General features: G+C 49.2%; 1 protein-coding gene across 3 annotated transcripts in view; it reads right to left on the bottom strand.

Annotated features, from left to right (window-relative positions):
- The window catches only part of CGN (cingulin), a 47,295-nt gene that overhangs the window by 887 nt on the left and 22,645 nt on the right, over positions 1–23,763 (bottom strand). Inside the window, exons 2-21 of one of the 3 annotated variants that reach the window (XM_018569351.1) lie at positions 19,880–20,978; positions 18,390–18,481; positions 17,975–18,044; positions 16,410–16,508; positions 16,161–16,309; positions 13,893–14,031; positions 13,233–13,445; positions 12,646–12,794; positions 11,360–11,501; positions 10,246–10,458; positions 9,576–9,788; positions 9,147–9,353; positions 7,256–7,513; positions 6,951–7,121; positions 6,483–6,644; positions 4,711–4,800; positions 3,461–3,544; positions 1,361–1,479; positions 564–672; positions 248–411 (exon numbers count right to left, since the gene is read on the bottom strand). In XM_018569351.1, coding sequence (XP_018424853.1) covers positions 248–411; positions 564–672; positions 1,361–1,479; positions 3,461–3,544; positions 4,711–4,800; positions 6,483–6,644; positions 6,951–7,121; positions 7,256–7,513; positions 9,147–9,353; positions 9,576–9,788; positions 10,246–10,458; positions 11,360–11,501; positions 12,646–12,794; positions 13,233–13,445; positions 13,893–14,031; positions 16,161–16,309; positions 16,410–16,508; positions 17,975–18,044; positions 18,390–18,481; positions 19,880–20,965 — 3,929 coding nt within the window. In that variant the 5' untranslated portion in view covers positions 20,966–20,978. The remainder of the gene's footprint in view (positions 1–247; positions 412–563; positions 673–1,360; positions 1,480–3,460; positions 3,545–4,710; positions 4,801–6,482; positions 6,645–6,950; positions 7,122–7,255; positions 7,514–9,146; positions 9,354–9,575; positions 9,789–10,245; positions 10,459–11,359; positions 11,502–12,645; positions 12,795–13,232; positions 13,446–13,892; positions 14,032–16,160; positions 16,310–16,409; positions 16,509–17,974; positions 18,045–18,389; positions 18,482–19,879; positions 20,979–23,763) is intronic. The other 2 variants (XM_018569352.1, XM_018569353.1) reach the window with 2 other exon arrangements.

Here is a 23,763-nt window from a genome sequence, read left to right as displayed (position 1 = left end):
TAGAGAGAAACACAGAAGAAGAGGAGGGGGACGTAGAGAGAAACATGGAAGGAGAGAAGGGGAAATGTGATGAGAAACAAGGAAGTAGAGGGGGGACATAGAAACATGGAAAAAGAGGAGGGGGGCATAGAAACATGGAAGGAGAAGAGGGGACATCCAGGCAGGAAGTCAGCGCGCTAACTGGTGGCACAAAGCATTGACAGAACCCCATCAGTGCTTGGTGTGCTGGTTGATGATTCGCTCTTACCGTGCCTCTTTCTCCACGGTTTTAAGTCGGGCCTGTAGCTGCTCATTAATCTCATGTTGTTCTTCCATCTCCCTCACAGCTTTCTTCCGCAACCCATCCATGCGCTCGATCTCCTCCTCGGCCTCATCCACCTGCCTCTTCAGCGCCTTCACCCGTAGGTTAAGCTGTGGACAGAGGACAAGACACAGGTGAGGCATTATAACAAGGTGACACCATATAGGATCTAACAGAAGGTTCGCGGTGCAACGTCTACACAAAAGTCAGTGGTAGTGGTAGTTGGAGTTGTGTAAGGGCCACAAAACTAATGTGTCCTCACCTGATCCTTCTGATCATTGACTTGGAGTCTCTCGTCTTCCAGTTGGATGTTCAGCTCCTTCAGCTTTCTCTCCAGCTTGCGGTTGGAGGACAGTAAGTTGCTCTTATCCCTGAGGATGGGGTGTGAAAATCTTATCATGAAATCATAAAAGCAAACACCCAGATGATCCCCGATGACCTATATTCAACAATATTCTGGGGTGTACTATAAAAAAACATTACTGTAGGTTTACACTGGAGCCACCCTGACTGCCCCACCAAGAACGAGTATCAATCTCACTCCACAGATTCATCTCATCATGGAGTTTCACAACAATAAGATGGTATCAGTGGATGGGCAGGAGGCCTCATTAATAAACATGAACAACAGCCTAAAAATATGACTGGGGCAAGTGTAACCTGTAAAACGGATCTGTGCTGTGTCAGTGCAAGCAACAAGTTTACAATAATGGAGATCCCACCAGTAGCTTCTACCTCCCTATCCTTCACTCTCTCACTGCTTCATTCAGGAGCGGAATCCAGTACTTCTGGGTATGGGGAACCATTGACTCAGACCCGTTTATATCATTGGACAGTGCTGGTGATTGGCTGCTCGGGCACCAACTGTCACTTGATAGCAAGGAGAGTTCTCAGGCCTGTGTAAGCTCCACCTCCCTCACCTGAAGTTCCTTCAAGCCTAATGGCCAATAGGAATGGTGGGCGAGGGAATGGGAAGGTCATTATAAGCTGCTAATGGGGCCACCATGAAAGGGAATCTGTTGCGTTTCTACATTAGGAGTGACCCCCAGTCTCCCGTACCTCTCCTCGGCTTGTAGCCTCTCCTGGACCTCCTGCAACTTGGCCTCTAGCTGGGACACGTTGGTGCTGGGCTTAGTCTGCCCCTCCATGCTGGCCAGACGGCTCTTCAAATCTTTGTTCTGCGAGGAAATAAAAATGTTATATTACATATAATTAATTTTCCCTTTAGAAGATTAGATAAATACACATCTGGTAACAAGAGAACATCCCTGGCAACGCTCTGCCCAGATGGAACATGCCGAGCGAGCGTTCTTGGAAAGGTGAACATCGACTGATGAATTGTGCTGTTGGAGGAAGATGGACAACAAGATGGACAGGCCAGTCAGATGGCCTACGAGAAGGACAGGCCTGGACTTTCGAGAAGGACAGGCCTGGACTTTCGAGAAGGACAGGCCTGGACTACGAGAAGGACAGGCCTGGACTACGAGAAGGACAGGCCTGGACTACGAGAAGGACAGGCCTGGACTACGAGAAGGACAGGCCTGGACTACTACGAGGACAGGCCAGTCAGATGGCCTACAACGAGGACAGGCCAGTCAGATGGCCTACAACGAGGACAGGCCAGTCAGATGGCCTACAACGAGGACAGGCCAGTCAGATGGCCTACAACGAGGACAGGCCAGTCAGATGGCCTACAAGAAGGCCAGGCCAGTCAGATGGCCTACAAGAAGGCCAGGCCAGTCAGATGGCCTACAAGAAGGCCAGGCCAGTCAGATGGCCTACAAGAAGGCCAGGCCAGTCAGATGGCCTACAAGAAGGCCAGGCCAGTCAGATGGACAACGAGAAGACAAGGCCAGTCAGATGGACAACTAGAAGGACAGACCAGTCAGGTGAACAACGAGAAGGACAGACCAGTCAGATGGACAATGAGGACAGACCAGAAAAAATTGCACTGCTGAAAGGGGGGCCGGTAAACAATAACGGCAAAGCTGACTTGACTATGGACGGGAGCAGAGACTCTGATGCTGGAAGACGTACCATACGTAGAAGTAATCCAGAAGATCTCTATGTCTCATATAGAGCTGTAGAGCGTCATCTGCACATCTCACATCCCAGGCATGCTGTGTTTCTCCCGAACTGTGGTCACGGTTCATGTGCGGTAAAAAACATACAAACGACACCCCATATAATAAGAGGGTCACCCCTTCCAATGTGCTTCCCCAATGCTTGCCATTGCTTGTTTTTATGTAGACAGATGGCATCTCCAAAACAAGGAATAAGAACCTGCAACAGCCTAGAAACCCGCTGCTGAACCGTCGCGTCCAATGGTCACAATTCCGACTCAAGTAAATACGTAATAATCACTTTCCTGGCAGTATGCAATTTCCTTGTGGATAGGGAAACGGGGAATTAAATGCTGAGACGTCTCTATGGTGACAGTGCGTAAGTTCGTATCACGCAGAGAAGCCATTCTGAGACTTAAGTAGCTGCGCCCCCTGCAGGCTGAGAGCGGTAATGTTTCATATATAGAACACAACTGAAGAGGAGATAAGGGGAACCAAAAGAAAAAAACACCCCAGTCATTACTCAACATTTATAATATAACTGAAAGTTGTCAAAATAACCTTAATCAAGCTGTAAAATGGTGTTTCCGCAGTGTCTAGGCCAAGACAATGGAGGAACCGGGGGGGGGGACAGCACAGAGGCAGCCAATTGGCATGAGCACCTTGAGTCAGTCTCCTGAGATCCTCAGCATTGCAGAGACCTGTGACCTCCCCGGCGACAGCCTTTTAGTTATGTATTTTGGAAAACAGAACTACTTTATTTCCTTGCACGTTCACTTTTCAACTTGTGTTCTCTTGTGCGTAAGAGCACATTACAGCAACGCACGGTGTATGTTCCATTGGCTGCATCGCCTTTCATTTTTAATGGTACCCAACAAGCATACAAAACACCTGCACCTGACCCTCAATGCGTGCAATAATCACATGGGTAATCACATGGGTTGCCTTGCTGTGTACTAGGTGCATTTTTTGGTAAATGGATGTGGAAAGGGATGGGCGCGCTCAGCGCAAGTCAATGTGTAGATAGGCCCCAACGGTTTCCATGTTCATAATACTGATATTACTGACACTGTATAAAGCTCCATGGGGTCCTCACCTGCCTTTCCAGGGACACCTTGCTACACTCCAGGTCCTGCCGACTAGTTCGCTCCTGCATAAGCTCCGCCCTCAGCTGATCCATCTGTAGGAAGGAGGAAAAAATTAAGTAATAACAGTGTGATGCGGCCTTACACTACGAGGAGGATCAAACATACATTCTGATTGGTTATGGCATGCAGAATTATCCGGATGGTAGTGGAAAGGATCAGGATAACACAACACCTCCTCCGCAGCTTCAGTCTTTTTGGAAGACTGGAGGGTTAATGTCCTTCACCTCTGCTGCTTTTGTTGCCGCTATTTGGGCTTCATTGTATATCCATCTATTATAAACATTAGAGATGCACCAATACTGGTTATTCGGTATCAAGTACGGGTACCAATTTTTTTTTGGTACTCGCCGATACAGAGTACCAGTGCCATGTGCCCAGATTATCAAGAGGTCGGGCGGTGGATCATGACCCTTCGCCTGGCTTCCTGATTGCCTGTGAAGCTGGTGTTTTAGCGAAAGAACACCGGCTTCACTTGCCGAGGCTGCCTGGCTTCCTGACCATTTAGGAAGCCGGGCGGCGAGTCATGAGGTGCCGCCCGGCTTCCTGATTGGCTAGGAAGCCAGCTTCACTTGTTGGTAGGCAGCCTGGCTTCCTAACCAATTGGGAAGCCAGGCGGCGAGTCATGAGGTGCTGCCCGGCTTCCTAATTGGCTAGGAAGCCAGCTTCACTTGTTGGTAAGCAGCCTGGCTTTCTAACCAATCAGAAAACCAGGCGGCACCTCATGACTCGCCGCCCGGCTTCCTGATTGGCTAGGAAGCCAGCTTCACTTGTTGGTAGGCAGCCTGGCTTCCTAACCAATGAGGAAGCTGGGAGGCCGGTCATAACCCACCGCCCGGCTTCCTGACTGGAAAGGAAGCCGGCTTTATGCTCCTTCGGCACTGCTGGTCAGAGGAAGATCTCCCTCTGACCGGAAGTTCTCGTATCGGAGCATTTGGGTGAGTGCGAGTACTCGCCCAAATACTAGGTATCAGCACTAGGTATCGGTGTATCCCTAACATACATTAATGTGCTCAGACACAACACCACATGAACATTCACCACAGCGGGTAATCGGCACCTTCTAACTCAAGGAACATCCTAATATAGTTCAACAGAAACGTCTCCCTGCTGTATTCTCATTAGATTCTGAGCAATTCACACAGTGCGGGTCATTGTACCCACTGGGCTCTGTTGGATCTATATAAGACTTTGGGGTTACCTGGTCTCGGCTGCGATTAACCCGGTCCGTCATCAGCTCCGCCGTACTCTTCTCTTCGTCCAGCTCCATCTCCAGTCGTTTTAGTTTATCCTGGAAGAGTTAACTCCTTGTTATTATTATCTGTTCAACTTTCCCCCCCGATAGTGAATGTTTAACCTTTAATCTGTGGCTAGAACTATGAGGTGAGAGAAAAGCACTCACCTCATAGTTCTCCTTTAAGCTCACAGAACCTTCCCGGAATGTTAGACTCCAGACATTGTGCCGCCCATGATACAATTGCTAGCACACGAGTTCTTTGTTTCAACGTTTGTTCCATGCGCAATAATGCTAACGCATTTCTGCCTCAGCCAGCCTTAATCAGAGCTAAGATTAGGGCCATTCAAGGCAGAAATGCGTCAGTGGTCGCTTATTTGTACAGATGCTCGTGGACTTTTCAAAGAACTGTGTACCGCCAATTGTACTTATTGCCGTGACAGCTCTGGGAGAGAGATCGTCTGAGCACCGGGTGTGGTATCCCCCAGGCACATGTCAGGAATGAGCTGTGCTTCTTTCTCTGTAATTCCATTTTGCTGCCAATACAGCTCTTGCGCAGTGTTGGTCAGCATGATGCCTTCTGCAGAGGATACGTTTATAAAACCTCCTCCCTTGGGCAGCCACTAGCCGACACTTTGCGCACCTTGTGGCTGTCAAGCCCGGCTGTCACTGGCAGCTTTAGTCCCCACTGATTATCGAGAATCAAGATGTTCTTGATTATGTGTCAGCAGTAACAGTTATCACATGCAAGCTGAAGTCTTTATTCAGGAAAAAGTGGTTTCAGCGTGCAAAGGGCACTACAGGCTGCAGATGGTAGTGTACCTCTGTTTAATACTGTAATTGTACATGACAATGTACTTCTGTTTAATACTGTAATTGCTGATGGCAGTATACCTCTGTTTAACACTGTAATTGCTGATGGCAGTGTACCTCTATTTAGTACTGTAATTGCTGATGGCAGTGTACCTCTATTTAATACTGTAATTGTTGATGGCAGTGTACCTCTGTTTAATACTGTAATTGTACCTGTGTTTAATACTGTAATTGTACATGGCAGTGTAACTGTTTAATACTGTAATTGTTGAAAATTATATTATAATATACGTACACAATATATATTATGTAATTAATTCTCATTATAAAAGAGTTAAAGAGGTTGCAAGCTTAGTAGGAACCCGCGGGAGGCCCTGCCGTATAAACCTATTCAGACCTCACGAAGTGCCCACAGATTTTACCTGCCAATATATCTACTGCCACTGAGCTGACTATAGCGGGGTCTCAGCTAGAATTATGGGCACTATGATTAACAAAAAACTAACTGCGGTCCTGGCTGACTCTCACAATAAATATTTGAAGATTTGGAGGCCCGAGATCTCCTATGCTAGCCCCCAGTGCTCTGAGGTTTCCATGGAGTCTTCCTAATGCACTGATCTAAAAGGGAGGGGCCAGTGATACCTGAGGAGGTACATTTTGACTATAATGGCCGCTCACTCAGTGTATACAGGTAAGCCCAGGAGGCTCTGTCATGTGACCTAATTTCAAGGCTGCGACTTGATGTGTCATTTTCATCTCACGTTTGCGATGACCGGATTTTTCTCCTGCCCTGACGTTATCTGTCAACGCTTGCATACCTTTGCTCACACTCCATGTTGCTATGTCAGCTCGCTGGCCTATTGCTGTTTTATGTTCTGGTATACAAATACAAATGTTGTGGAAGGAAAGAGTTGAAGGCGACTCACCTCCAGCACTTTCACCTGGCGGGAACGGTCATCCTGAGAGCGCCTCTTGGTATCCAGGTCCTGCTCCAGGTTCTGCAGACGCTGGCTGACCAGCTCCTTGTCCAGCACCGCATTCTCCTTCTCGGCTTGACTGTCCTGCAGAGCTTGCTTCAGCCGCTGCACCTGAGGATGCGGGAAAACACGGCGTCAGATACCAGAGCGCCACCCATTGATGCGTCAGGGAAATTGTACGACTGCTCCGAATAAGGATACACTTATAATTATCATAACTTGTCATAAGTCCCCACAGACATCCAGATTTATAGCTGGTTGCTGACCCAGCTAAGTCCATAACGGCACCATCTCTGCTAGGACAGAGGGAGGGGGGCATATCCCGCCCCTGCGTCATTTGACCCTTTTTTGTGGAGGGTCACATGGTCACATAAAAGACTATCAATGGAACAGATGCCTCTGATCTGGACTACCCACCTCTTCCTGCAGCCGGCTGACACTGAGCTGCATTCTCTCTGCCTCGGCCGCTCTCTCTTTGGCCTCTCTCTGAGACTCGCCGATCTCCTTGCGCGATTTCTCTTTGTATTCCTCCAGCTGAGTCTGCAGCATCTGCAGGGAGTCCCGGGACTCGCCCGTCATGCTGTCCAGCTGTGGGAGGAGAAACACACACACAAAGACTGTTAGTTACCCGTAAAGTAGAACTGCGGCCATGCCATGGACATTCAGGAGCCTCATTTACAGTTTGGCTGACCAGCCTCATCTTGTGAATCCTCCAGCCTCACCTCTCGGGTCAGCTTATCCATGGATTTGTCCAGCAGCCTCTTCTGGTCCTCCAGTTCATTCTTGGTCTTCTTTAGCAGATCCTTCTGCCTCATCTCCTCCTGGTAGCACTCTTGTAGCTCGTCGTACTCCAAAGTCAGCCGTTTCAGACTCCTCTGGGCGTCGTCCAGACGGTTCTCCATCTCCCGTCTCGTCAAGGCAAATTCCTGTTCCTGGTCTGTGGCCTGTCCCAGAGAATCCTCCATCCTCTTCTTCTCTGTCTGAGAACCGAGAGAGGAAAATTATGTTATTCCCTGGCCGATTTTCCAACCATAGATGGAACTCCGAGGATAGATATGAAAGCTTCCACTGCTGGAAGGGCCTGGGGCTGTCATCCTTATCCCGACTGCAATACTTAGTCAGCCTTTACTGGCTGTGTACTTGTTCTGCAAGGTAGTGAGTGCCTGTTTACAAAAACTCGCTAGACTTCCTATACAGACAAAGCGAAGTATAATCAAGAGAACGTGAGATCAAGAGAGCGAGAGAGAGAGAGCGAGATTGAGATCAAGAGAGAGAGAGAGAGAGCGAGATTGAGATCAAGAGAGAGAGAGAGAGCGAGATTGAGATTGAGATCAAGAGAGAGAGAGAGATTGAGATCAAGAGAGAGAGAGAGAGATTGAGATCAAGAGAGAGAGATTGAGATCAAGAGAGAGAGAGAGATTGAGATCGAGAGAGAGATTGAGATCAAGAGAGAGAGATTGAGATCAAGAGAGAGAGAGAGATTGAGATCAAGAGAGAGAGAGAGAGAGAGAGAGAGAGAGAGAGATTGAGATCGAGAGAGAGAGAGAGAGAGTGAGATCGAGAGAGAGATTGAGATCAAGAGAGAGAGATTGAGATCAAGAGAGAGAGAGAGATTGAGATCAAGAGAGAGAGAGAGAGAGAGAGATATTGAGATCAAGAGAGAGAGAGAGAGAGATTGAGATCAAGAGAGATTGAGATCAAGAGAGAGAGATTGAGATCAAGAGAGAGATGGAGAGATGGAGATGGAGAGATGAAGAGATGAAGCGATTGAGAGATGAAGAGAGGGAGAGATGAAGAGAGGGAGAGATGAAGAGAGGGAGAGATGAAGAGAGGGAGAGATGAAGAGAGGGAGAGATGAAGAGATCGAGAGATGAAGAGATCGAGAGATGAAGAGATCGAGAGATGAAGAGATCGAGAGATGAAGAGATCGAGAGAGGGAGAGATGAAAGATGAAGAGATCGAGAGAGATCGAGAAATGGAGAACAAGGGATCGAGGTATGGAGATTGAGAGGGAGCTCAAGAGATCGAGAGACTATATAGCCAAGAGTATGTGGACATCCCTCCAAATTACTGAATTCAGGTGTTTCCAGTAGCATACAAAGATGAGCCACTGTCCCTCTTTGCACAAAGCCATCTCCATAAAGACATGGTGTGACCAGTTTGGTATGTAGGAACTGGGAGTGGCCTGCACAGAGCCCTGACCTCAACCCTATTAAACACCTTTGGGATGAATTGGAATGCCAGGTGTGAGCCAGGTCTTCTCATCCCACTTCAGTAGCTGACCTCATAGATTCCCACAGACGCAACCCAAAATCTTGTGGGAAGCTTTCTCAGAAGATTGGAGGTTGTTATAGCCAAAAGGAGGTCAACTCCATATTAATGTCCATGGTTTTGTGAAGAGATGGCAACAAGGTCCTGCAATGGTCAGGTGTCCATAAACGTTTGATCATAAAGTGTATTTATCTATGCTGTGTCAAGGCACTAGAAACCTCAATCATGAAGGCAACAAGTGTAGTACTCATCAGTGACGGATACCATAACATGACCCCTCAGGGCTAGTCTAGCGGAGAGATAGTGGATCAAGTCTATATCTACGAATAAAACTATAGTCACCTCCAATCTGGTCATTTTCTCCTTAAGACGGCCCTCAGCCCTCTGCAGGTCATCACAGTATGTATTCAGTTCCTTCACCTGGGCCTCTAGCCCTAAGATCTTTCTCCTAAGGTCGTCGTTTTCCTCCCGTGCGTCCTGCAGCGTGTTCTCCATTATCTGCCGCGCACGCTCCCACTCCACTTTCTCCTCTTCCAGCTTCTTCCTTACCTAGGAGAATAAAGATGAACTTCATCTCTGAATATGTTTTAGTGATACATTTCCCCCAATCACACTACGGCGTATACACTGTGACAGCACTGCGCCATGGTAGGTCCTTTGATGGTACCAACAGTTGACCATCTGCATTTCCCATGGTACCCAATAGCAATGCTTTATCTTTACCTTTATCATATTCTACTTTTTGAAGAACATTGTCAAAGATGGTCTTACCTTGAGGAGATCCTCATTGTCTTTCTTGGTTTGCTGAACCTCGCGGCTGTACTGATCTCGTATTTTTTCTGTCTCGCGGTCATGTTCGGACACCTCGTCTTTCAGTGCTCCCTTCAGCGCAGAGAGCTCCCTCTCCCGCTGGTGCAGAGTCTCCTCTACTCTCTGATTTTCTTGAGACAGCTCGCGCAGCTCATCCTGGAAGTGCTGCAGCTCCTACAAGAGAGACGGTGTTGTATATGGACTGTGTTCAGCACTCTAGATCCTGGTGGGACATTCGAGTGTAAGCTCCTCTGTACAGAAATTGATGTGACTGGCTCAGTGTCCTCTGTACAGCGCTCTGTTATATGTCAGAGCTATATACATGTATAATAATGGTGTGTGACTGTGGGGGGGACGGGACATTAGAGTGTAAGCTCCTCTGTACAGAGATTGATGTGACTGGCTCAGTGTTCTCTGTACAGTAGAGTTATAGAAATGTATAATAATAGTGTGTGACATGGGGGGGGAAGGCATTAGAGTGTAAGCTCCTTTGGTGCAGGGATTGATGTGACTGGCTCAGTGTCCTCTGTACAGCGCTCTGTTATATGTCAGAGCTATATAAATGTATATTTGTATTGGTATTAACACATCTATTCCACCCTACACATCGCAGGGTAACAGGTCTCCTCACCTTCAGCCTCTCTTCATATTCTCTCTTGGTCTGCTGCAGCTCGCGGCCGTGCTGATCTCGCAGTTTCTCCGTGTCGCGGTCGTGTCCGGACACCTCGTCTTTCAGCGCCCCCTTCAGGGCGGACAGCTCCCTGTCCCTCTGGTGCAGGGTCTCCTCCACCCTCTGCTTCTCTGTGGACAGCTTGCGCAGCTCATCCTGGGAGCGCTGCAACTCCTGTCGGGGAGAGGACAGATGGAGATCAAATCTGGGGCAGTACAGATCACATTTTTTTTGGTGGTCACACGCTAGTACCTGCTGGCAGCTATATTGGTGATGGACGCGGAAAGAGAAAGGAGGGGACATTCACCCGGTGTTCTGTCAAAGTGGGCAACTCGTCGAGATGGCGCTAGTGTGCGTGTGCCAGCCGTCACAGTTTTTGCAATCCTCGTTGACATCTCCAGTTGCCGTAGGTGCGCCTGTGCGACTTCCAAATTGTCATCGAGTTCTCCAACTCCCGTTGGCGCTTGTGGCATCGTGTGCCTGCATAGCGCACTGCCACAGATTGTAGAGTTTCATACTTCTGTTGGGTGGCTGCAGAGGCGCACTGACGGGAGTTGGAGGTCTCGACGAGTTGAAGAATTCGATAGACCACCGCCAAGATAAGGTATGCAGCCGGGTCCCCTCCTCTCTCGTGCAACTGTCGGGCTCTCGGTCCTGACTTTTCAGAGGGGGTGACACCAAAATGGCTCACATTGGTATCCCCAGGGTGTGAGCAGCACCCCCGTAGTAAGACCACTGTTGGAAGCTGCTGGGAATGGCTCAGCCAGTCATAAGAAGCAACATGGACAGACCTCACCAGCAAACATACCCAAAAGCATCCTGCAAAGCCTGCCGTGAGGTGCTCTTTACAAAATGCAAAAATAGAAACAGTCGGAAGTGGTGTGTAGCCAAAAGGACAACAGTGCTGCGAGTAGCCCCAGAAGACTGACAAGGGCGGACAGAGTGTGCCTAACAGGTACGGAACAACCGGAGGAGATGGAACAAAACCGGCAGCTATATCTGACTGCAGAGCGCTCGTAAATACATACGGACATTCACACGGGAAAAGGCAGCTTTTCGAATTATGCATACGAACCCTCTTGGTGGCCTCCACCTCTCCAGCCTCCACAGAGCCTTTCTTGGTTCGTTCCAGCTCAGACTGTACCAGGGAAAATCGATCTTTCATCTCGCTCAGCTCGTCCTCAAATTCTTCCTTCTCCGTCTTGAGCTGTAAGACCCTGAGACCCACCCCGGGGCAGATGTGAGATACATTCCAGATAACACAAAACTGAGACATGAACTGTGTTCTACAATGTCCTACAATCAACTTTATTTAACAACAGAGGAGGCAGGCACGGTGTCTGATAATACGCCAGGGATTTAACCTCTTGCCGTCCGCCCGTTAAGAAAAAACGGACGGACGGCAGACTCGCCTCCGCGGGTTGCCGTCGCCAGACGGCAGTTTTTTCCTGCTCGTGCGCGCCCCCTAGCGCGTGCACGGGCAGGAAAAACCTGCTCGTTACTACAGCCGTTAACGGCTGTTTCACATACAACCGATCAGCGGCTCTATAGCCGCCGATCGGTTGTATGGCGTGAATTTCGGAGCCCCCCCCCCCGCATCTCGGAATAAATGTCAGTCAAAGTACCGCAGCGCTGAATACTGAAAAATGGCCTGGATGGGAAGGGGGTTTAACACCACGGATGTCAACTGGTTAAAGAAGGACTCCGAGTCATTCTATGCATCAGAAAAACTAGCTCAGCTTGCATGATAAAAATGTTTCTATTGGTGGCAATTACTATGGCTTGGGTAACTTTAAGAGAAGACATTGTGAACTCGTATACATCTTAAAACTTGCCAGGTTCTGCCTCCGTCTACAGAATGGTTAATCAGCCTTATTGTGCATGGAGTACCTGTCCCGATCAGCTCAGTCACCAAATATAAGACACAATTGTCCAGCACAAGGCACACTATTATTTGTGGGGGGTATGTCAAAGCTCTTCCCAGAAGAGTGGAGAATGTTATAGCCACAACGGTGGGCAATTCCATAATAATGGCCAAGGTTCTGGAATGGGATTTCCAAGTCATATAGGTGTGATAGTCAGGGAGAATTTTGGCCATATAGTGGACCTGATGATATGTAACCAATTCATACAAATAAGAGAAAGGGCCAACAAAGAAATAAAGGAGCACCTTATCACGGGGATGATATTACTTTCTATGAAAGGGACCTCCCTTACAATCACCAGGCACCTAATACATTAACAGCCGACTCATGGAAATCTACAGATATATTTTGGAGATATTCGTCATATAGAACTTCACAGAATAAAAGGAGATTGTCCTGATTGGGAGAAGACTGTTACGCTGCTCTGGATACTCACTCCTGCTTTGAGTTGCGGAGTTCCTCCTTGTTCTTCTGAAACATTTCTTTCCATTGGGTGATTTCCTCACTGCTCTCCTCTAACTCCCGCTGTAGGTTCCTCACCACCTGATTGATCTTCTGACGCTCGGACTCCAGGCTGATCTGATCCTGTGGGGGGGAGGGGAACAGAAGATGCTACAGACAGGAGGATGGGACAAGTCAGAGGAGGAACATAAAAAGGATCAGAGGGCCGGAACATTAGTGAGTTGAAGTCAGAAGAGAAGACGGAAATTGGTGACATATGACAAGACAACATGGGACATTTCATTGATTAAACAGGTCAGACATCAACCAGACCGGCCACTGATGAGAAGACGGGAGCCATACTAACAAGAGACGAACTGACAAAAATGAAAGGCTGCGGGACAAACAAGTGCGGACGTGAGAAAAGCCAAGGAAGAAATATTGGGGACACTAGAAAGGGATGCGGGACCATAGAACATTGGGTGGACAGGCAGACCAAGCAGGAAATGGCAGTGAAGCATGCACAGCAGACACATATCACGGGCAGACCAGTAGACTCTTCTAACGCGTGTCCTCGGGTACCTGGGACACGTTGTCCATGTTTTTCCTCATTTGCTGCAAGTCCTTCTGGTGCTGCTGACGTATTTGGTCTAATTCCTTGTCGTGATTGGCCACCTCGTCTTTCAGAGCCCCCTTCAGGGCGGTCAGTTCGCGATCCTTCTGTCTCAGCAGCTCATCCTGCTTGTAGCGGATCTGCAGAACATCATCCAGTTCTTCTTGCGCCTCTTCCAGCTCCTGAAGGATGGAGGGAGTGCAGTGGGAAGTGATATGTGTAGAAGACCTTAACTAAGGAGGCCACTACTTCACCTGCTGTGTTAGTATAATGGCCTCGTGTGTGTTGGGACAACCACGCCTGGCCTAAGCCCTGATGAAGGAGGTCACTTGGAACACCCTGAAACACATTGGAATGTTTTTTAAAGGACCCTGACGTGTTGGGTGTATGTCTGGGTAGACATACATATGGCTCTATATGCCATACTAATAAGGGACAGTGTGTTAGGGAGCGTGTTTCAGGATATTGGCCATAAGGTTGAAGAAGAAGCCTGCGCTCTGTTTTACCCATTTATGTAAACCAGGCACTAGTGAAAGTATCTAAAGCAAGCTTAGCGCCAAGCTAGCTCTCAGGGGGGAGTAGCTTGTCTGGAAGCAGGAGGGGCCTTGATAGCAAGGGTCAAAGGTTACCTTCAGTAAGGCGTTCTTGTCTGCCGATACCCCCTGCATCCGCTGCTTGTTCACCTCTTCCTTGGCGTCCTGCAGCTTCCCCTCCAGGGACCTCATTTTGGTTTCCACCTGTTCTTTGCTCATTCGAACTTCTATCAACCTATTCAACAGAACACAAACGTCAACGACACATCGGGCCATCTATCCAGTGCAGAGGAGGGTCTGTCGCCCCATCTCTCCATTATACCCCGACTATAGGTCACATGACTGTGCTGACATCACATGAGATGGTACTACTAACATAATCCTCAACATCATTGTCATGTTATGACTTCCAATGCTTAAGGTGCCATATTTTCATTACTGGATTTCATGTACAGATCTGTAGATTCTTCCTCAGCTGGCTTTCCGTATTCTTCTGCAATTACTCCACCACCCCAATCTATGATCACCGAGATAAAATCCCATCTGCATTACTGGCTTTCCCTGATTTTTATTTGCTGCATGCTTGGTCTGGGTCAATTCAGAAATGTAAACACCTGACCCCCATCCCTATATGAGCTGACTGTGGACACCTGACCATCCCACCTATATGAGCTGGTTGTGGACACCTGACCATCACCCCTATATGAGCTGGTTGTGGACACCTGACCATCACCCCTATATGAGCTGGCTGTGGACACCTGACCACCAACCCTATGTGAGCTGGCTATGGACATCTGGCCATCACCCCTATATGAGCTGGTTGTGGACACCTGACCATCACCCCTATATGAGCTGGCTGTGGACACCTGACCACCAACCCTATGCGAGCTGGCTATGGACATCTGGCCATCACCCCTATATGAGCTGATTGTGGACACCTGACCATCACCCCTATATAGGCTGGCTGTGGACACCTGACCACCACCCCTATATGAGCTGCTTGTGCACACCTGACCATCACCCCTATATAGGCTGGCTGTGGACACCTGACCACCACCCCTATATGAGCTGCTTGTGCACATCTGACCATCACCCCTATATGAGCTGGTTGTGGACACCTGACCATCACCCCTATACGAGCTTGTTGGACATCCCATTCCAAAACCCATGGCCATTTACATGGAGTTTTTCCTTTGTGGCTATAACATCCTCCACTCTTCTGGGAAGCCGATAGGAATTCATGCCCATTTCTCAGGTCAGTTACTGATGCTGGATGAATAGACCATGTTCACAATTGGTGCTCCATCCCAAAGATGTTCAGTACGGTTGAGGTCAGGGCTCTGTCCAGGACACTTGAGTTCCTCCACACCAAAGTGGTCCAGCCACATGTTTATGGAGGTGCTTTGTACACACGGTACAGTCATGGTGGAACAGAAAAGGACCTTCCCCAAACTGCCACCACAAGATTGGAAGAGCTTAATTGACAGTCTAAAATGTGGTTGTATGCTGCAGTATTAAAAGTACCATTTGCTGGAGAGACCCAAACTCCATCATTTGGAGAGGGGTTGACATGCTTTTGGCCATACAGGTAAGTGTGATAGTCAGGGGCCCACATACTTTTGGCCATATACTGTATGTCTGGCATGGAAGGGGACTGTGCCTGCAGTACCTCTGCTGTGCCTACAGGTGTATCTGTGTCCCCACGAATACAGGAGGATCTCTATAGCTGACCATATATATAGCTGTAGCCCTTGAATGTAAAGGCTACAGCGAGTCTGACGTCTGCTCTAAGAGTAAGAATCGGGTTCATTATCATATTATCTTCCAGCGTCCATACAGTCAGCACTTGCTGCAGGGTGTGAGAAGATAAAGGAACATTTGACATTTACTGCCTGTTACAAATTAACCTGACACATTTATAACGGGCCCGTCATAGACATAAAGCTGCACCCTCGGCTTGTCTGGACACGGGTGACAACAACACAAAACAAAGCTTTCCTATTACCTCAGACCTGTTAAATATCTGGATAAGCTTATAATGACCTGGAAATGACTCAACACAACATACAATGCCGCAGCTCCATTATTTGCTGAAATGATCTCCTTGGCGGGCAACAATACCGCCATTAATTTTAAAAAAGCTGACATGCCATTAAATGTAACCAAAAAAGGTTCAATTGTTAATAAACATCATCAGTGCATCTCCGGTACATCTTGTCCTACGTTGGCGGCCATCTTAGCATCAAGGTAGCAGCGCTGGTCAAGAGGAAGCCAGGTACAACCTCAACTCAACACTAGAGAATGTCTGTGAAGCGCTAAATATCATTGACGTATACATAGAAAGAGGTCACAGCTTAGACTTACTCCTGGTTCATAGAGCTCAGCTCGGCCTTCTTCTTCTCCAGCAGCTCCTTCAGCCTTTTACTTTCCTCCGTGCTCTCCTCCAGTTGGATTTCCAGCCTCTGCATGGAGGCTGTGGGACGATCCCGCGAGACCTCCTGCCTCATTCTTTGCTGCAAAGCACCCACAAGAGTCAGGATCCAGTCAGGCAGGGAAAGGAAGCACAATATTTACAGAGCGATGAGGTTGTAGCGGGTGACGGCCTATCCTTACCTTTATCTCCTCTTCCAGCTGTTGTTGGAGCTGGGAAACTTTCCTCTCTAGTTCCTTCTTCTGGTTGACCAAAGTCCTGGTATCGTCTCCAGGGGAAGCCTGTAGAGACACAACATTTGCCTTCAATACGGATCGGCACATCAATGGGCGCAGGCCACACGACCCATCAATGGGCGCAGGCCACACGACCCATCAATGGGCGCAGGCCACACGACCCATCAATGGGCGCAGGCCACACGACCCATCAATGGGCGCAGGCCACACGACGCATTCTGCAATTTCTTATTTTTTTAATCCCAACAAGACCGTTAACATGGCTTGAAAACTTGATTTACATGAAGTACTCGTCTCACACACGCGAGGGAGAGGGCAGTGCAGACAATGTTCCTGGTAGCAGGTGCCTATCTCTGTCTCCATGTGGTTTTTGACATGCGGGGCATCAGAGCCCGCAGCATCAGCTGGAGACACGTACAGTCACTATGAAGGTCCCACTATCAGGGACACTATATGGCTGACCAAAGCCCTGATGTCTTCTCCAGGAGAGGTCTACAGAGAAACAACATTTCACTTCAATACAGACCTGGGTTTGTTTAATAGGCACAGACCACATGACCAAGTGCCTATACTGTGTCTCCATGTGATCGTATTTTAACAAAATGGAGAGGTAGCACTGGAACCCTAAAGTCTCATTGACGCAAGAGTTATATTGGTGTTCGAACCCGGTGCCTGGATTCTGGGTTGGCATCTTCTCCACGCCAAAGGATATCCACGGTTTCCCAGGTTTGTGATTGAATGGATCTGAGATGGACGTGCCACACAGAGATTTCATAGTCCAGATCTAAATTTTTTTGAGTGTAAAATCAGATATACGACATTACAGAGCCAACGCGTTTTTAGGGTCCACCGTTCCCTCAGTTTGTGACTAGATGGATCGGAAATGAAAGTCCAGATATAAATTTATTCCAGTGGCCCCCTTCACCTAAACCGAATTAAACATACAAAGCATTTGGTACTTTGCCCACACAAGTGCGCACAGTTCATCAGCGGCTGGATATTTGTTTATTCACTCCAACTGTTTCCCATCCCTAAAACCCAATGAAGGAGGGAGGTGGTTCCTGGCACCCGAAACGTGTTGGCTCTTGATAAAGCCTTTTATCTAATCTGCACTGGAATACACGTATATCCTGAGTATTGATTCTCACTGTGGCGCGTCAGTCACATCTCCAGGTGGTTGTATTTCACCATTTGTGAAGTTGAATTTTGAGATAAGTGGCGCAAGAGCCTACGGCTTGGGCTGGAGATCTCGGAGCCCCCAGCAGCCACACAGCCACCATCAAGGGCCCGCTATCAGGAACACCATTGGTAACTGTGCTATGGCGACAGGCTCTCTTTGAGGCTACCATTTTGTTTTTGCCATTCTTACCCGCAAGGGTAGGCTGGAGATCTTGGAGCCTCCAGCAGCAATACAGCCACCATCAAGTGCCCGCTAACAGGAACACAATTGGTGACTGTGCTACGGTGACAGGTTCACTTTGAGGCTACCATTTTGTTTTTGCCATTCTTACCCGCAAGGTCTGTAATTTCTCCACGAGAAGGCCGGTCTTCTTCCTCAGCATGGCCTCGCTGTCATTAGACCTGAAAGGAAGGAATCATTGTGAAGAAGAAGTGTGTACTAGTCACAATCCCACCACTTGGACTGAAGATGCTTTGGTGGCCCCTCATGGGTTGAGCAGAACCAGCTTTGATGAGCGTTATGAGGCTGAAACAGTTCTATCCATAGGAAGTAGACCTAGAACCCTGCTACTGAAGTTCCTGTGGTTGACTGGCACTTTAAAACTCTGGGGTTCTCCAACCACAGACTACCCCGGGACACTCTAGGGGTGAGGTGACCCTAAAGTGGTGTTAATCTAGAGGTCAGTGATTGCTTTGTTACAATTAATGGCATACAAACTGATGTGGAAAACATTCAGCGACATTTACCCATCCCGCAGGATGTTGTAGATCATTTCCCGGGTGGGGTCACTGGCATCTTTTTGCTGGTCCTTCAAGAGGTCCGGGGTGCTCTTCAGCTGCTGACAGGAAGAAGAAACATCAGCTGGAGACAAAGTATATAAAAGCCAACTCTCATTTTAAGTGCATCTAAAGCCAAAGCCAAGAGTAGGGGAGTAGGGGAGGATGTCCTGTGTCATGGTGACCTTTGTTCCCGGGACAGAAAGGAAGAGGAAATCTTCCAATGGGGACATCTGTTCTAGTGACAACAAGGGCAATCCCTCACTTCAGAGTTTAGCTGTCTCTTCCTGTTTTGTCCCCCGGACAGGAGGTGAAGGGAAATCTCCCCAATGAGACTGGACAAAAAACCCTGACAAGGGTCCCCCCTACATCTTGAGTAACCACAAGTCCCAGCACAGCAGGACACTCAAGCGTTTAGCTCCTCAAAGTTTCTCTAGTGTGAAGGAGCATACGGTCCTTCCCACTGGACCAAAAAATTACCAACTTTTTTCCAATACTTACCGATACCGAATGTCCCATTAAAAGGAAGCCAGGCGGGGTGTAAAGACTCGCCACCCGGCTTCCCGATTACCAGGGAAGTCGTCTCCATGCTTCCATGACATATTTCCATGACATAGGGTCCCCGTGGTTCTAACAGTCATGGGCACATGGAAGAATTCAATAAATTAGAAGCTATGGGTGGTCACTAGGGATGCACCGATACTAGTATTGGTGCCGATATTGAGTATTTGGGCGAGTATCCCCAAAGTACTCGTACTCGCCCAAATGCTCAAATAGCTTCCCCGATACCGGAACTTCCGTTCAGAGGAAGATTTCCTCTGACTGGCAGTGCCGTAGTGGAACATGGAGCCAGCTACCCGTGCACTCAGGAAGCTGGCTGGCAAGTAATGACCCACTTCCCGTATCCTGATTGGCTGGGAAGCCAGTTCCATGCTGATTGGCCGGGAAGCCAGTTTCTCGGCCAAGCACAATCAAGCCGGCCAGACAACATGGAGACAGCTTCTCAGGCAATCAGATTGCCTGGGAAGCCGGCTCCATGCCAGTTGAAACACCGGTATCGGTACCAAAAAGTACCGAAAAGAAAGTATCGGTACTCGTTCACGAAAAACGGGTATCGGTGCATCCCTAGTGGTCACTCCCCATCTTTAGTGTGTCACAAGGCTGAATCAGCTCCAGTGAACCAAAAGCACCCTTCCATCATGTGCCTCAACCCCAATGATGGAGTGGCGGAAGTGGGCTCAGATACCAAGCCTCTTGGTGACCAACAATCAAGGAGGTTGTCTGAAGCTGCTAATAAGCAAATTTGCTGATCTACAAAAAAAATGTCTTTGGTTATATACTATCAGAAATGTTTTTATCTAGAGAGGCCTTCTTATTTAACTCCACCACTCCTTACAAAATTTTTGGTTTGGTGGGTTCTTCTTCGATTGTTCTTACTAGACCCAAGACATGGAAGTTACCTGCAGTTCAGCCTGGACCGTCCTCTGCTGCCTCTGGGTCACCGGTTCCTCAGCGGCAGCGGCTTGCTCCAGCCACTCTTTGGTCATACGGCTCCTGTTGACATCCTCTCTCTCCAGCGTCTGCCTGTTGAATGGCCGGCTCTCCAGCTGGACGTTCCTCTCCATGGTCTGGACCTCCCGGGAATCGGCGGCGTCTAGGTGAGAGTTCCGCCCGTCCAGGCTCTGCGACCGTTTCCGGTCTTCTTTCAGAGCTTGGCTACGCCGGGCCGTCCTCCCCCGCATCTGGCCCTTGGTGTCAAACTTGTTGATGAGCGAATCGACGGAGGAGAGGGGTTTGGTGTCAATGTCCTCGCTTGGCAGCTTCGGGGAAGAGGGCGAAGGCCCTTCCTTCCTCTGATGAGAAGATCTTCTGGAAAAGGAGGTAGGTTGTTGGCTTGTCGCTGGTTTGAAGCCACCTCTAGAGGAGTTATCGCCATTATCGAGCTTCTTCAAACTGCTGCGACTGCTGGAAGAGTATGTGGTGTCGAGGGTGGAGGACCGCTCGCTGTAGTGTCCATCATAGCCGTAAGAATCTTCTAATTCGGGGTCCACCAAGGAGTTATGTGACTGGGATCTCCTAAGCTCCTCCTTTCGCGGAGGCAGCAAGGCCCGTGGCTTACTGCGAGGCTTGGAGCTCTGCTCTTCGTCGGAAGTGCTGCTGTAGTGCGATCCGGAGGGTCTGTAGCCCTTCATCTCGTAAGGGTTTTCAGGCAGGTCCAAGTCTGTGGTGTTGGACCGGACCGTGTGACTGGCCCTCGAGGCGATTCCCTGGTAGTCGGGCGGCGGGTTTGGCGACGTGTTTCCGTAGCCGGTGTCCGTTTTGATCTGCACGCCATAGGAAGACTTTGCTTTGTCTCCGCTGTTCAGCACCACGAAAGGTTGCCCATCGATTCCCTGGACGCGGATGGCCACCCCGTAGGACTCTTGCTTTGACTTTCCTCTCCGCGGCTTGTGCTTTTCCTTTAAGTCATCGATGAATCTGATTTGGACCCCCTGACCCACAGGCATGTTCTGGTCAGCCATATCGCCATGAACACGTCTTTCCATTCAACAACCTCTTCTGCAAAACAAGAAGGCGAGAATCCGTGAGCAGGAGAACCTTCCAACACCACAAGAGACATTCATAAACCCAAACAACTATGGATTCCAATGACTGATGAGGGGCAAAGACACATACTACTGGAGGAAATCTCACCATTGTGGGAGGGGCAAAGACACAAACTACTGGAGGAAATCTCACCATTGTGGGAGGGGCAGAGACAAAAAGTACTGGAGGAAATCTCACCATTGTGGGAGGGGCAGAGACACAAACTACTGGAGGAAATCTCACCATTGTGGGAGGGGCAGAGACACAAATTACATTTTAATGGTAAGGAAGAGTCCTCAAAAAAAATGCAGAAGAAAAAGCTCAGAAATATTTCACATACCAGAACTATTTCAAATAAAAGATGTTTGCGCAGCCTCACTGGGGCCCCTGCCCGGGGCCAGATTAGCTCCGCCCACAGCTGCCCCATACAATACAGGTGTATCGGCAATAACTGGACGGGTGACATTTTTCTGCCTGTAATCTGGACATGGGTGACATTCCGCAGGTGCAGGACGGAGTCCCATCGTGGGAACTCTGGAAGTGAATTGTGCTCTGCAGTGCCGTGCTCTGCAGTGCTTACCTCAGCCGGAGCAATCCTCCCGGTAAGACAAGGCAAAAGCAAACCCCCGCCGAAAAATAAACACTTTGAGTGTCTGTCAATTATATATGGGAGCCGCCATGTGTGTTTTGCTGCCACTCACATGGGGCGCAAGTCACTCACTGAGCCAATCCCATACTCAGATATACAGATGGCCACCAGGGGGCGCATTCCACACTTCTGCTTAGAAAGGGACTGAAATACGGAACAGCAAGTATACATGAAATCACTTGGAAGTCATTGTAATGATAAGAACTCTCAATCTGAAAGCACATGGGAGCTCCCTTTAAATTGGAGTAGTCTCTAGGCCAGCTGTGCTCCTCGTGCCTTCCCTGGTCCCAGCGTTGGTACTCCCATAGATAAGAGCAGGCCGCACATCAGGCAGGCACAGGGACGCGGCAGTGCGGCACTTACCGATATCCGTTATCACAGTCGCCTCGGTCTTGTCTGCCGGCTGAGTGCGGGGGAATTTTCTGCTCACCTGAAAAGCAGAAGTGCCGGGCGTGTCCAGCCGGTTGATCATTAAGCCGGCTCGCTCACCTCCAGAGCCTGCGCACCCGTCATAGGAAGTGATAGCGGGATCCCCTCCCACGGCGGGGCCCAGGTGACCGGATTAATCATTGCCATCGGATGTAGACGGCCTCCAATGTCAACACCGGCGAGGCTGCCAAGAGGTGGACACCGTGTGCGGTGTCCACTGCTGCTAACAGGGAAGAGCGTGGCCCTAAATCTCATCACAGGATTCCCTCTGAGGGGCCAATGATTGGGGGGGGGGTCCCTACTACGAACTGGGCCGAATCATGTGACCGCTCCACAGCCGCCACCTTGGTCATTGTGTGATACCAGCGCTGGATCCGGGGGGCTGATGCTCCTCCAAGGCCTGAGCCTGTAGATCATGGCTGGGCAACCTCGGCACTACAAGTCCCAGGAGGCATTGCAAGACCGACAGTTACAGGCGTGACTCCCAGAGGCATGAAGGGATTTGTAGTTTCAGCACAGCTCGAGGGCCAGAGTTGCCTGCTTCTGCTGCAAAAGTGGACCTGTCATCAGATATAGTTTCATGCCAAGTACACGCATGCTCAGTGTAACTCTTCCAGCTATACATTACCCCTCACAGAGATCACATGACTCCCCCCCCTGACAATGCCTTCATCTGCTTTCCTCTCCAGAAGGACGGCGCCATCTTTGTTCAGGCATCACCCGGGGTCGCCGTCTACTTCCTGGACTGAGAAGCCGGCTCAGAGATGACACAGTCATGTCAATCACAAATGTCTGACACAGGTCAGCCCGCTGCTGCAGCCTCTCACCTTGTAATGTGCTACAAAGTTGCAATGTTGCAGTCTGATCACTGGGGGGAGGAGTTACATCGCATCTGCACACCTGACCTCGATCAGAGGGGGTTAAAAAGAGTTCAGAACGTTCACTCAAAGATTCACCTTGCTACAAAGTTACAATGTTGCAGTCTGATCACTGGGGGGGAGGAGTTAAATCGCATCTGCACACCTGGCCTCGATCGGAGGGGGTTAAATAGAGTCCAGAACATTCCGTCAGTGGTTGATCGCAGACTTGCCTGACAGGTCCACTTGTGTTACAATCCCAATTCTCCTTCTGAGTGGTTTTCCGTGCATGCAGAATCTGAGGCTGGGATTCCACCTTCCTATCACTCCCTTGCTGTCCCGCCTTGATTTGTGATGCCATTCTCTGCTGGAAGACCCCGGGACCGTACCGCATTCCAGTACCATCACATCACAGACACCCCTCCCCCCCTTGTCTGTATGTTATCTCTCACAAAAGCACAGCTTCCACTCCCCACGCCGCCGCTCTGGAAAGGTTTATTACACAGTCCGTCCATCTGCCAAAGGGAGACTCACCTCACTAAACTCCACCTGAGAATGAAGTATGACCTCTCTGGGCTCTCCTATGAGACAATGTGCTTCCCCCATTATTGCTAATTTGCATATCAGTGGCCCCTCCCACCTTCAGAAATGCTGGAAATTGGATGTTTCCCACTCATAACACACATGGGGGCGGGGCTTATAAATCCTTCGCTCAGCCATATGCTGGGTGACTGCCGCTCACACACTGTTCCTGCCACTAGAGGGAGCCGGGGGACACAGGAAATTCCTCTGCTCTGCGGCTCCATCTAGTGGCAGGAGCAGT

The sequence above is a fragment of the Nanorana parkeri genome, unplaced genomic scaffold (assembly GCF_000935625.1).
Source record: "Nanorana parkeri isolate BGI_ZX_2015 unplaced genomic scaffold, ASM93562v1 scaffold1324, whole genome shotgun sequence".
Taxonomy (NCBI): Eukaryota; Metazoa; Chordata; class Amphibia; order Anura; family Dicroglossidae; genus Nanorana; species Nanorana parkeri.
Note: the sequence above shows the minus strand (reverse complement) of the source record. Positions and strands in the feature narration are given on the sequence as shown.